This window comes from Babesia microti, chromosome III (assembly GCF_000691945.2).
Source record: "Babesia microti strain RI chromosome III, complete genome".
NCBI classification, from domain to species: domain Eukaryota; phylum Apicomplexa; class Aconoidasida; order Piroplasmida; family Babesiidae; genus Babesia; species Babesia microti.
This window is the reverse complement of record NC_027207.2, coordinates 223,480-236,356: the sequence shown is the minus strand read 5'-3', so window position 1 is coordinate 236,356 and position 12,877 is coordinate 223,480. Positions and strand designations below refer to the sequence as shown.

Sequence of the window (12,877 nt, the reverse complement as noted above, 5' to 3'; positions counted from 1 at the left end):
TATTCAACTTACACATCTGACACGCTATTTATAAGTTTCTATAACGCTCTAAAATGGACAACACATTTGACAGTTTGATGAATGAGGCTTACTCGCCACTTGTTGTAGTTCATTCTCATGCTGATACAACTACTTGTACTACTGAAATTATGTTTAAGTCTAGCAGATTGATTAGTGCCTTTGAAACTGAGATAACCTCACCACTGGACATAAAAATAACATTCCTGGACTATATCACCTATGCAAAATTTGAGAACAATTGCTGGGACTCATTGCTTCTAAATGCAATCAATAGCCATTTGCCCACCAGGGCCGAGATATATGATAAACTGCATAACAATAGCTCGGACCGCCTTTGGTTTGATAGGTGGGCTCTTGAGATTTGCAGAGGGTTGAGGCTTAATGGCGGCCCTCCTTCGGGCAGGATTATTTTAGCACCAAAGACTTGTACATTGGAGTTTGTTGAGGATATGCTTGGCAAGATGGGGGGGAGAGGGTCGGTCTTGGTCCTAGTAGACAGCTTTTCACGAGCTGAGACCAATACCAATACTATTAATCCCACCACCTCAGAGAAGGCCAGTACCAGCATTGACCTATCGCTACCAGCACTGAAAAATACACTAAATAGGTATGAATTGGAATCAATATTTACGGTGGAAGAGTTTGACCCTGAAACATACTTAGGCATAGTGGAGAAATGGCTAAAGGATATTTTGGTAATACTAGAAAATGACTATAATGATTATATTAAAAAGTCAAATTGGGATGAATCTCTTATCAATAATACAAAAAATACAGGAAGTAAGAAGGGTTTTTGGTGGGAAACTAAGTTTTTCAAAACTCTCGAAATAAAACTCAAAGATGCCACCGTTAACCCCACCCAAGAAACTGAAAAGCACACTGTTAATAAGAAGTTCCTTGCTAAAGCAGCTTCATTAGGGCTATCACTCGGTAAATTTAAAGAAATTTATGGCATTCTCCAATACTTGTCTGCAAATAACACATTTGACTCTGAGGATGTGGGTGGCAAATGGCTTGAGTATTTGGCCATTTCCCACTTGTGCATGGATGAAATCTCAGAGGCGCTAAATCATTTGTATAGCAGTTTCAACAAATACCGTGGATGTGGTTACTTTCGCAGATGTCTATGGATAGGAATTGTTGCCATATATATATACAGGAGCAGACGGATGAGGGACATGGAAAATTGGACGGTATCCAGTATATCACTTGACTTGGAGGGATCAAACTTTTACAGTCAAGATAGCACAAGAGATATAAAAATGTCTATGCATGCAAGAGCTGCTTTATTACTGGAGCAATCGGCAATTGTAAATTGCTTTAATTCCACCTCCATCACTAGCAGCGGCTATACCAGGAAAGGGTCTGTCCAACTTGTATTGGCTGGGCATAGATTTACATCGGCAGAATTTAGGCCATTGGCTTTGTTCTGTTATTTGCAGATAGCAAAAAATTTTACTTTTTGGCCCCTGGCCTTTGAGCACTTGTTGATCACCATGGCAAGGCAGGCCGTCCTGATGGGACTATTGAAAGATGCCATTTGGCACCATGTATTATTGATTGCATTTATTTTTTACGACAATAATTTGAAGTCATACCGCACCGATAAGCAACTGACTATATTTAAACAGCTGATCCAGATCATAAATGACTCCAAAACGGAAGAAGCCGGCGTTACAATAGAATCAGCAACACAATACAATTTGGGAGCCTCATTGGTTGAACTTTTTGATAAAATAAACACTAGATTATATAGTAGTGGCTTACCAATTAAAGTTCCAAAGTTGTTAAATGAAAAAATATTTATTCAATTGCCAAGTGATAGTTATACTGAGGGGGACGATTATGAATTGCTTTACTCTGGCAAAAGCGATAATGTAGGCGATTTTGACCTTTTTGAAAATGATAAATTTTCAACAGGGGAAATAGCTTACCAATGTGCGCTGATACAGCGGCAAATTATTACAAATGCCAGAACATCCAATAGTCCGCGTCAAGATATTTACAAGTATTTTGCCAAAGATACATTACGGATACCTAAAATGTTTCCAAGAAATGTACTTCCCGGTACAGTTTTTTCTATAAAATTACACTTGTACAATCCGGTGGACACTGCAATCACTTGTCAATCCGTTTCTCTGGTCTGTGATAGTGAGTGCGTAGAATGCGAACCGCAATTTATTTGCATAGGGCCAATGGAAGATAAGATTGTGACGTTAAGTGCAACAGTGGACCCTTTGGCTAAGGAAGGATTAGTTACGATTTTGGGTGTAAAATACATCATTTTTGGGTCAATAAATTCTTATTTGCCCTTATTCCAAGACGATACAATTGCAGATGCCAAAGACACTAATAGCCAAAGCACAAACCTTTCTGACATTGATGAATGTGGTAAGAGCGATAAAAATGGTATAGAAGATAGAAACATGCCAACTGAATCGCCCAAAAGGCTACAAATCCAAATATCTAAGACAAATTATCCATCTATTACTATCAATGGGTCAACTGAACCGTTGGAAGTTATTGAACTTTACCAGGGACAAATTTTCAACTATCAGGCTTTATCTGCCGAACCTTTTAACTTGATCTTATATCCTTCATCATTAGTAATTAAAACAAATGAATTGAAATCCATGGACAAATGCCTTGAATCATATGCTAGCAAACTCACAATACATATAAACACATCGAATGTTGGACTATTCAGATTGTATATGAAATTTAATAATAGAATTTTCCAAAGGCTTATATGCGTCAAACAACACTTGGAAATTATTGAGGCGCGACTTTTTAATCACAATCTTATTATTGCGCGGGTCCATAACACTGCAGATCTAGCTCTTAAAATTGACAGAGTTCCGGTTGTATTGGAGAGCGGTGAGACTAAAATCGTATGCATACATCGCAAAAGCTTGAAAAATAATCCATTTGGAGCTTCGCACGACACTTGTGTCATCAACAACAAATTCATTGGCTGGACAGTGGACAGCAACACTAATGTAAATGTACAGGTAAAGGGGATATTAAAACTACCAGACATTGTGCGTTTCGATATTGATACTATGCATCCAACACCTTTAACATTCCAAGATTCTTACCTACCTATTGTTGCCAGGGCAAATTGTATTGATAGGATAGTAAACTGGGATTTTGTAAAGCCATACAAATTTGGCATTTCGCTCGAATTTTACAATTCTAGTGGCCAAGAGATACAGATTATAAGTTCTGCCAGGGACACTGAATGGGCTTCTAAGGCTATTAATTTGAATACCTGGCCCTTTGTACGCCATTTTACGGGTAAAATTGTACATTCTATCACTATTAAAGGCAATGAATCAGCAAATGTTGATTTCTCAGCTATGGTGTTTACCCCGGGGGTTTTCGATGTCTCAAATTTTGATGTATACCTACCCACACTTGATTTTCGGCTCAAACTACCTGAATCGCTAGTCATAATATGCAAAACACCACAAAACACTACAACACGCCCTGATTAATTGGCATTGCGTTTTTTCATCATAGCATATCAATTACGAGTCTGTCTAATGACTTCGAGATATTTATTTATAAGCAATACGATTAGTAACGTGTATTGAGATTTAATGTGTGCGAAGTGGTGGCTAATTACACACCACTTATTACCTATAGAAGAACTACTAGATCACTAGTAGGTTAATTAGCACGTTTACCCACCCATGCCCTTTGTGCTGTACAGTCTTATTCCTTGGTACCATTCGTTGAACGCGGGCAATATCTGGGTTTTGTAAATATCAAGAATCTTGAGCGAATGCTTTTCATCACAGCTCTCTGTATCCAACATTTGTATCATATTCCTCATCGATTCAATTAGTATGGGTGGTGCTTCAAGTTCCCTTCCTTGTTCTAGCAATTGGTCAATGGGAGTTTCCAATGCGGTTGCCGCTGATAGATCTGTTAAGAGATTTGGCCCTGCATATTCCCAGTTTTGCCAAGCACAGGACCAAATGATATTTGAAGTGATCTGCATGTTTATTGCTATACCTTTTGCAGTTGTGTGATTTGGTCGGCTGAATCAGGCGATCGTAACAGTTTTGCTGCTAATACGAATCTAGCAAATTTGAGGATGAGTTGAAACTTGAATTCTCCAGTCTCCAAAAGTAATTTGTGGAAGGATTTTTCCTGAATTAAGATTATTATGACAAGCACATACAACGTTATGATATATATTTTTTGTAATATGTTAAATAACTTACAAGTGACATAGCATGATATATATCGTTAAATGTTATTTGCCCAAAATATTCCACTCCATTACATAATTCTACTGTACTAGTGCCTGTAAACTTGCAAATGTAACAATTACCATCACTTTGTTGCGATAAAAAAGCTTGAATTTCCCTACCAAACTTGTCAATGCCAGTGACAAGTAACTTGCCTGTACTTTGTGTATTTTGTTGTTTAATATTTGAAACTTTGATCGTCCCAATTATGTTGAAAACATCTGGTGTAGGCTTATCTTCGTCGCTGTCGCTTTCGCATTCGACAAACATTTCCGTCGGTATTTTCCCACTTGGTCGTTTGTTTCTCAGGTAATCTGCTATTAGAAACTCATGATTTGAAGAAGGTTTTGTATACTCAACTTCAATTCGATTATCCAATACACTAGAAATGGTCATCTTGTCTATTGAACAATCCAACCCACTTGTATAGCCATAAAAAAAGTAATCATTCTTTACATTAATTTTTTTTGTTTTTGATATTATATCAAAAACATTGTCACCATTGAACTCATTTATGGCATTATTGGAGTATATTAGTTGATGCAACATTGAACGATCACAATCATTAGAATGATTGTGAATGTACAACATCTCTCTGACTTCTGAAGCTGTAAGGTCTTTTGAAGCAACCTCGTTAGCATTGACCTTGGAAAAATCTTGCTTCATTTTAGGCAGTTTATCTTTGCCCTGCTTATAAAATTTAGAAGAGCATAACAATTCGTTCCGTTTAAATTCGTCTTTCATTGTATTATTTGGTTTATTTGATTGAATCAATAATTATATAAGGATATTTCACGATACTTAAACAAAAAATGGGCGAAACTACTAGTATTAATGCACAAGGTAACAATTCTGAATAATTATTAAATAAATGCATACATTATTCTTATCATGTAAGCAATTGTTACAAATTGCCATCCTTCCAAGTAGTGAACATTGTAAAATAGTTGTTAAAAATCGAATACATTTGTGTGAGATATTCACCTAATAACGCTTTTAATGCATCATAGATGAAAGTAAGTGATAAACACCCCTGGTATAGCCCTTAGATGGTTTACTAGACAATACTAGTAGTATCAGTGTAGGTAACTTTCCTTAAAAATTCTATTTTTTTTATTTAACTCAGTACAATACTGGAAATAGTTGGCAGAAATACAGTTTTAACTCAATTTAAAGACATCTGTTAGGACGTCTAATTTTGCATATACATTGGAAATGATCTATTTGAATCAATTTACAGATATTTTGAATATATCTGTGTAAATACTTGCCAGATCAACTGGTTAATATGTAAAAGGGAGCGATTAATTGCTAGTATAGAATGGTTTGCACCACACTATACTCAGTTGTGTTAGCTTGCAATTGTAATAATATTACTTTTGAAATATTTTTCAACTATTAGTTTTTGTCGTAGTAAATCACACATATAATAACATTATCCATTAATTGTAAATAAGTGTTAAAAAAATCTGCAGAGATGTCTAGCGGAGATTCCATTGATTTATCCGGTGACAATGGTGTTGTCAAAAAAATACTGGTACCCGCAAGATCTGTTGATATGTAACCAAATAGTTTACATAGGCCAAATGATGGACAACAGGTTTATGTTCATTACACGGGCAAATTGGATAATGGCGTTGTGTTCGATTCATCTAGTACATAATTAATTATATAGTAACAAGGAATACACCCTTCAATTTTACATTAGGGGAAGGGAATGTGATAAAAGGGTGGGACATTTGTGTCAAGTCAATGTCTGTCGGCGAAAAGTGTTTAGTGGTAATTTTGTTTAGTATTTAGGTAATACAACCTGATTATGGATATGGAGATAAAGGGGCCGGAGCCTCAATACCGCCTAATTCCGTTCTTAATGTAAACAAAACTTTACATAGTTTGAAATAGAACTACTGATGTACCGTGATGTACCTAGCAAGAAGAAGTGGGAAATGAGTGTTGATGAATGCATCCAAATTGCACAGGATTCCAAAATTAAGGGAAATAATTATTTTCAGCAAAACAATTTTCCCATAGCAATTACTTTCTATCAAGAAGTAACACAACTTCTAATTCAGGCAATAGACTATTTGTCTGGTCGCGACGACTGGGATCCGGCACAACAAAGTGCTTCAGCTCCACTACTATCAGCATCTCATCTCAATTTAGCAAAGTAAATAATTGGGTTATGCAGTTGTTATTTGAAAACTGGAGAGTATTCGAAAGCTATTGAAAGCTCTAATAATGCCTTGAAATTAGACAAGGTAAATAAATAGTCACGTAGAATAATGTTAAGGCATATTATCGCCGTGGAATTGCTAGGATGAGTTTCGGGTTTTTACAGGAAGCTTGTGATGATTTCAAGAAAGTTATAGCTCTGGAACCCGATAATGTTCAGGGGAAGAATTCATTGGCCCAAGTAATCTTCATATAAATTAGTGCATGCACAAGTTGAAGATTAGCACACAGAAGGAGATATCTGTGTTTAGCAAAATGTTCCGTAACGACATATATATAGAAAAGAAACCAGCAAGAGATATGCATGCTTTGCCACGTGTATTTATGGACATTAGAGTGAATGAAAAAACTTTCAAAACTGTAATCGTACTGTTTGAGGATACAGTACCTATGGCTGTAAAGAATTTTATTGGCCTTTGCAAGGGTAAGAACGTGTTTAAATTAGGTGATAATGAGAATAAGAAGTTGAAATACAAGGGCAATAAATTTCACAAATTAGTCCCAGGAGTCTTAGTGCAGGGCGGCGATGTAATCAATAACGACGGTACTGGCGGAATGAGCATTTATGGAGAAGCATTCATTGATGAATCTTTTAATGATCAATTTGCAACAAAAGGAATTGTTGGCATGGCAAATACGGGGCCCAATACCAATTTATCACAATTTTTCATAACTCTGTCTCCACAACCAAGTATGAACGGCAAAAACGTTGTAATTGGCAAAATTGTTGAAGGATTAGAGTTGCTTGACGAAATAAAAACGGTTAAAATTGATGGAGATAAACCAAAAGTGAGTAATAATTCATTTAGTCCACAATTGAGATTGTGGATTGTGGCACTGTCTAGTAGTTTTTTTACATTTTATGGGTAAACTTACCAATGAAAAATAACATACATAACTAATTTTTGAACAAAACAAATTTTTTACTCAAATCACACCCAATTTATCGGCGTAATGGCATATAACTAAGTAGCATGGGTATATGTAAATTCTGTGGGTGGTACTATAGTGATACATGTATTGCCCTGCTGTGACAATGCTTGGCAAACGTGACTATAAGTTATGCAATATTAGCATATTTTTGCAATAAATCATCACAAAACACTTTCAACGAATTACAATATAAGTGATGCCAAAATGCACCAAGAACACAAAGCCAGTGAGGTTAGCAAATGCTTCAAGGTAGTAAATGATAATTTTATGTAGCTAGTGGATTATTCAACAGAAGATAGCACTGCAGTGTCATTCGAAACCAAACTGTATAGTTACTATTGCAAAATATGCAACGAACACTGCTTTGTATGTGACTCTCCACTTAACGATTTACCAAATCGCAAAAATGACAAATCAAAAGTAATAACCATGAACAGGTTTGCCAGAGGATATGTTTTAACTGGGGCCACTGTCTATATAAGAAAGAAGGGCGGGATTGAACGGCAAATTAGGTAAGTAATCAGTAAAGTAGGCTAAAGTGCAAAGGCTGCAATGTATCCGTTGGATATTACTGTAAAGAAATAAACTGCGGAACTAATAACGATAGGAATACTGGGCAACCTTTTGGTAATCAACATGTTTATGTTTTTTATGAAGTACTAGTGTGATCATGTCCACTCATCAATCATTTGACATAATTAATAAGTATTCGCTACAACTCACTAATAATTATTCATTCTAATTGTATAAAAAGTGGCACTGAATTTGACGTAATTCCCTGTATAAATTGCGTAAACTTACAGGCCTCCCTCCTGTATAACCCAGTACTGCTCTGGGAATCCTAATTTTAGATCCGAGTTTTAAAATACTTTTGTAGCCCATAGGTGTCATAGCTGGCGCTACAAGCTCCATGGCCTGTTGTGTATCAATCTTTAAACTATCGGGTTGAACCTAAATGGAAAATTTAACTACTGTGGTAAGATTGTGCCATGTCAATGAAGTGGTTGTGTCATTTATATGAGTGGTTGGAGGCAGCAGAGAATTTATGTGCTGTAAAATGTCGTGCTGAGTTAGAAAAAGTAAATTTGGTTCATCATTGTAACTGAATAAATAATGAAATCGCAGCTCGGCCTCGTTGGTTGTGGATTGAGGAGGATCGAAGAGGTAATCCAACACAATGCCCTCAATATCGTAGATTTTCCCATTCGCCAACGAACATGAATTTGAATCTGCCCACATAATTATAGGAAGTTGAGCAACAAATGATATTTATGCGATATAGAACGATTAAACAGTGAATATCATCCATAAATATCAATTAGAAACGATTAATCAGCTTATTTTGTAAATTATCTATATAAACCATCCATTAAATTGATAATTTATTATAGGAATAAAATTAGTGGCATATACAGAGTGTTTTGGTTCAGTTAAGCTTAGGATGGAAAAGGGACTTGGACATGCTATCCTTGTGTACCACATAAATAACATTCACATATTAACGACGTCTAAACTAAAAAATATATACAATATTTTACAAACGAATAATTGTACAAAAGTAAATAGTTTGCATATAGTTACGCTTTCAAAAAATCTAAAACCACTTTAATATCCCCCTTCTTCGATGATATGCTACACCATTCCTAAATGAAAAAGGAGGTACCTTAAAAAGGCATTTACTATCATTATCTAATGATAGTGTATTTAGATGCTGCAGGAAATCCTTCCTTACAGATTCCATGGGTCGCGATATAATCTGATCATTCTTATTGCAAATGCATAGCAGTTTTACATTGTTCAAATCGTGTGTTGTTACGATCTTATACGCAATATTAGCTGCTGCCACAGCTGAGTCCTTCTTGGTACAATCTATGACCAACAATATGTAATTTGCTTTAGTAATATAATCATCAAGCTTGTAAAAGAGTCTTGAATGACCTGGGAAATCAATTAAGTTGAAATTATTATCCCCAATTTTGACGTCTTTACTGAATGGGCTCATTGAGGTGACGGTGGCAAAGAATTTACCGGTAATTATTTGGATTGAAAGAGTCGTTTTTCCAGAGTCACAGGGACCCAAAATCAAAATATTCCGTTTATGACCTGAAAATTTTCCAATGGATTCAAAAATCCATCGGTTATTTAAAAAGTGAAATATAGCGAACAGAATTAAAAACAATAGTATAATATCAAGGTAACCAATTGATGAAACTAACGTATGTGATATATCCATTTCAGCGGTGGTAAAAATTTCGGTAATTGTATCACAATCAACATTGTACAATTTAAATATATTTTGGGGATAGTCTTTCACGAAAAACCAATGCACATTAGCTAACAATCTCAAGTCGGCCATGAATAGTATATGATTTTAAACTTTGGCCCATTTACCACCAATCTTGCCAATGGAGTACTGTTGCCAATCCCTTTGCCCGCAGCCAAACAAAGACGTGGTTAAACTAATAGGTGTAAACTGGTACAAATCAAAATAGGGTGGATCTATATTACTATACCATGAATTTTTCCAGTACCCTGTTTTATCAACTTTTTCAACCACTCCAGTAAGATAAACTATTGATGATTTGTTTGTGCTGTAATAAACGAGTGTTATTTGGCTGTTAAATTTGTCAATTAATGGAGAATGTGATGGTATGGGGAAAATGATTGTGATATCTCCGGCGTTTTTGGTGCTATCAGTATTGTTTTTAATATCACTAAGTAGAGTGTCCAATGATATATCTTCCTGTGGATTCAGAGTGTCAACCAGTTGTACAGCTAGTGAATTTGTGCTGCCAGTTATTAGAAAACACGCGGATGCACTTCTAATTACCTAGATAAAAGTGATTAACACCTTCAAGCAGTGATTAAAAATATCTTTAGGATCGTCCAATATCGTGTTTAGTATATCTATTTTGGAATCAAGAAGACGCTTATAGACATAAGCGCCCAAGGAGAGAGGTATGGATTGTATTACCAAGAAAATGACCAAAGGTTTGAGTCTAATCCACCACTAAATCAGCCTTTTCATACCTTGTATTCAGTAGGTGAAACTGCAATACTGATAGACTCCGTCTTACCAAATCTGGCTGCGTTTCGATCAACAACTTTTGTGTCTATGTGGCTTGTGTGAATTAATTGCTGTTTGGAGAACTTCCTCTGTATAGTTTGAGTTTTTAATGATCTGCGTTTCGATAAAAGGCAGTAACTATTGAGATTGAGTGATTGCCTCAATATCATTGTGAGACCCCATTGCATGGCTAATGCTTCACCCAGTAGCTTTATCACTAGTGTTACTAGAAATCCAGTAGTTGTAAGATTAAACAACGGTTCTAATTTTAAAGGTTTTCACAGAATTATATTTAGGTATTCTTGCATGTTTGGATGAAAGGATGAACATTTCAATGGAAAACACCAAAGAATATATTAATGGCGTATTGGTTAAGGAATATGGAGATTCATTTATTCGCGGAAACAATGGTAAATGCCTAGTTTATTTAGTGTTGTACATTCGGACGGATAATGACGGATGAATCCTAATTACCAAACTGATTAGAGCTTGTTTCAGTTATATTGTTGCAAATATGCCCTGTAATTGAAATTTGATTTCTAATTTTCGATTTTCTTTGCAATTAAATGCTAAATTTTTTGTAAAATAAATAATTAATTGAATTTCAAACAGCTAGATGTAGACCGTGCAGCTTTTTGCTACGATAACTATGTCAAACTTTCTTTATATCCTTATTATAACCTGATCTATATCTATGGTAACAAAAATTTTTAATACAACGTTTTACTACATTATATATCTGCCTCTCATATTAAAATGAGCGTGATAAACGATTTGTTACCATTCAAATATGGTAATATTATGGCTCCTAGTTAAGAATTGTGGCAATTGTTTGGGCGATTAGTGGTACAATTGAAATCGTCTTTATCTTTTCGCATTCAACATGGTTATAAATGGTATCAGTGATGTATATAGCATCTAATGGCGAAGATGCAATTCGCTCAATAACAGGGGAAGAAAATACGCCATGTGTTGCGAAACAGATTATTTTAGTGGCACCCTGATCTTTCAGTTTTTGTGCAGCCATGACAAGAGTCCCGGCAGTATCAATTATGTCATCAATAATTAAAACGTGTCTACCTTTTACATCGCCCACCAAAGTCATATCACTGACGTGATTTGCAATCGTTCTATACTTAATAATTATTGCCATGTCACTACATGGCAATCCGTGCTTATTTAGGGAATCTGCAAAGGCTCTAGCACGACAAATCCCCCCCGCATCGGGGCTTACAATTACTGGATTATCCAATCCCAAACTCAAAAATTCTTTGGATACAAAATCTTGAGTGTCAATGTTAATTGCAAAGACTTCTGGAGCAAAAAATGAAATTATATGCAAATCATGAATGTCAACTGTCACTACAGTGTTTACTCCTGCTGATTTTATTAAATTTGATACTGTAGAAGCTGATACAGGTGATACAGTGAACATCTTCCTATCCTGCCTAGAGTAACCAAAGTATGGAATAATTGCAGTAATACTATTTGCCCCGTATGCCTTACAGGTTGATATTAGTAACAATAGTTGCATAATATTATCATTCACTGGAGTGTTGGTCGATTGTATGATAAACACGTTACGACCAATGATATCCTCAGCAATTTCAATATTTAATTCACCGTCATTGAACGTTTTAATAGTAATTTCACCAAGTTTGAGTGAAAAATGTTGAGCAATTGCCTCACTGAGCATGACGTTCGATGTACCACTTAGTAATAACATTTTCCCATCAGATTTAATATGATCACAACTACATTCCATCATCTTACATATACATATAATAAGTATAATGATATGTATCATATATTTAATACTACAATACAGGTATGCCGTATGGGGTGAAACTCTACATACTATATTAACTTGTAGTTATGGATTGTTTATATTAGCACAATGCTATATGAACATTTATTATTGGTTAATATTCTTTATGATTTTGATTTGACATTTTTTCATGAAAATAATTTTCGAATAGTCCCGCCTACATTACTAGCTTGGATGTTTTTAGCAAAAAGAATAATTGAGAAACATTCAATTATTATATTTAAAAATATCTCCAAATTTAAATTAATGCTCTTTATTTAGTAAAAATACAAAAATATCATCATACATAAACATAAACGATATATATGAGTGTTATTGATGCGATCTTTTAGATTTGTTCAACACAAATATTAGAAGTGACGTATTAAAATTTACAGCTCCCACAGAAATATATACTAGAAAATTTATGCGATGGAAATTTAGCGATACATTCGCGTTGTAAGATTCCTTCAATTTATTGTTGTATGAAAAAGTATATGTTACGGCAGCATATTCTTGCTATAATTGTAAAATAAACCCATTAATTTGGAAGTTGTA

General features: G+C 35.1%; 9 protein-coding genes across 9 annotated transcripts; 4 read left to right on the top strand and 5 right to left on the bottom strand.

The window, feature by feature from the left end:
- Nucleotides 1–53: 53 nt before the first annotated feature.
- BMR1_03g00675 (hypothetical protein) lies at nucleotides 54–3,518 on the top strand (the record flags this gene model as incomplete). Its single annotated transcript, XM_012793292.1, has 1 exon — nucleotides 54–3,518. The coding sequence occupies one exon, from the start codon at nucleotides 54–56 to the stop codon at nucleotides 3,516–3,518; it is 3,465 nt and encodes a 1,154-aa protein (XP_012648746.1).
- BMR1_03g00670 (hypothetical protein) lies at nucleotides 3,707–5,024 on the bottom strand (the record flags this gene model as incomplete). Its single annotated transcript, XM_012793291.1, has 3 exons — nucleotides 3,707–4,021; nucleotides 4,042–4,179; nucleotides 4,254–5,024. 3 exons carry the CDS (start codon nucleotides 5,022–5,024, stop codon nucleotides 3,707–3,709), a joined length of 1,224 nt encoding a protein of 407 aa, XP_012648745.1.
- Nucleotides 5,758–7,357, top strand: BMR1_03g00665 (Cyclophilin type peptidyl-prolyl cis-trans isomerase/CLD; the record flags this gene model as incomplete). The annotated part of the gene is made up of 11 exons (XM_021481857.1): nucleotides 5,758–5,840; nucleotides 5,862–5,935; nucleotides 5,956–6,059; nucleotides 6,081–6,152; nucleotides 6,173–6,331; nucleotides 6,353–6,447; nucleotides 6,469–6,538; nucleotides 6,559–6,693; nucleotides 6,714–6,936; nucleotides 6,958–7,301; nucleotides 7,322–7,357. The coding sequence occupies 11 exons, from the start codon at nucleotides 5,758–5,760 to the stop codon at nucleotides 7,355–7,357; spliced, it is 1,395 nt and encodes a 464-aa protein (XP_021338445.1).
- A 292-nt stretch (nucleotides 7,358–7,649) lies between these two features.
- On the top strand, nucleotides 7,650–8,113 carry BMR1_03g00661 (conserved Plasmodium protein, unknown function; the record flags this gene model as incomplete). Its single annotated transcript, XM_021481856.1, has 3 exons — nucleotides 7,650–7,694; nucleotides 7,719–7,957; nucleotides 7,978–8,113. The coding sequence occupies 3 exons, from the start codon at nucleotides 7,650–7,652 to the stop codon at nucleotides 8,111–8,113; spliced, it is 420 nt and encodes a 139-aa protein (XP_021338444.1).
- On the bottom strand, nucleotides 8,179–8,684 carry BMR1_03g00660 (hypothetical protein; the record flags this gene model as incomplete). Its single annotated transcript, XM_021481855.1, has 3 exons — nucleotides 8,179–8,223; nucleotides 8,247–8,396; nucleotides 8,418–8,684. 3 exons carry the CDS (start codon nucleotides 8,682–8,684, stop codon nucleotides 8,179–8,181), a joined length of 462 nt encoding a protein of 153 aa, XP_021338443.1.
- Nucleotides 9,023–9,801, bottom strand: BMR1_03g00655 (Signal recognition particle receptor subunit beta; the record flags this gene model as incomplete). The annotated part of the gene is made up of 2 exons (XM_012793288.1): nucleotides 9,023–9,088; nucleotides 9,109–9,801. 2 exons carry the CDS (start codon nucleotides 9,799–9,801, stop codon nucleotides 9,023–9,025), a joined length of 759 nt encoding a protein of 252 aa, XP_012648742.1.
- A 15-nt stretch (nucleotides 9,802–9,816) lies between these two features.
- Nucleotides 9,817–10,682, bottom strand: BMR1_03g00650 (conserved Plasmodium protein, unknown function; the record flags this gene model as incomplete). The annotated part of the gene is made up of 3 exons (XM_012793287.1): nucleotides 9,817–10,275; nucleotides 10,297–10,455; nucleotides 10,476–10,682. The coding sequence occupies 3 exons, from the start codon at nucleotides 10,680–10,682 to the stop codon at nucleotides 9,817–9,819; spliced, it is 825 nt and encodes a 274-aa protein (XP_012648741.1).
- A 16-nt stretch (nucleotides 10,683–10,698) lies between these two features.
- On the top strand, nucleotides 10,699–10,975 carry BMR1_03g00645 (U6 snRNA-associated Sm-like protein LSm6; the record flags this gene model as incomplete). Its single annotated transcript, XM_021481854.1, has 3 exons — nucleotides 10,699–10,786; nucleotides 10,809–10,922; nucleotides 10,944–10,975. 3 exons carry the CDS (start codon nucleotides 10,699–10,701, stop codon nucleotides 10,973–10,975), a joined length of 234 nt encoding a protein of 77 aa, XP_021338442.1.
- Nucleotides 11,321–12,280, bottom strand: BMR1_03g00640 (ribose-phosphate pyrophosphokinase; the record flags this gene model as incomplete). The annotated part of the gene is made up of 1 exon (XM_012793285.1): nucleotides 11,321–12,280. The coding sequence occupies one exon, from the start codon at nucleotides 12,278–12,280 to the stop codon at nucleotides 11,321–11,323; it is 960 nt and encodes a 319-aa protein (XP_012648739.1).
- Between the last annotated feature and the right edge of the window lie 597 nt (nucleotides 12,281–12,877).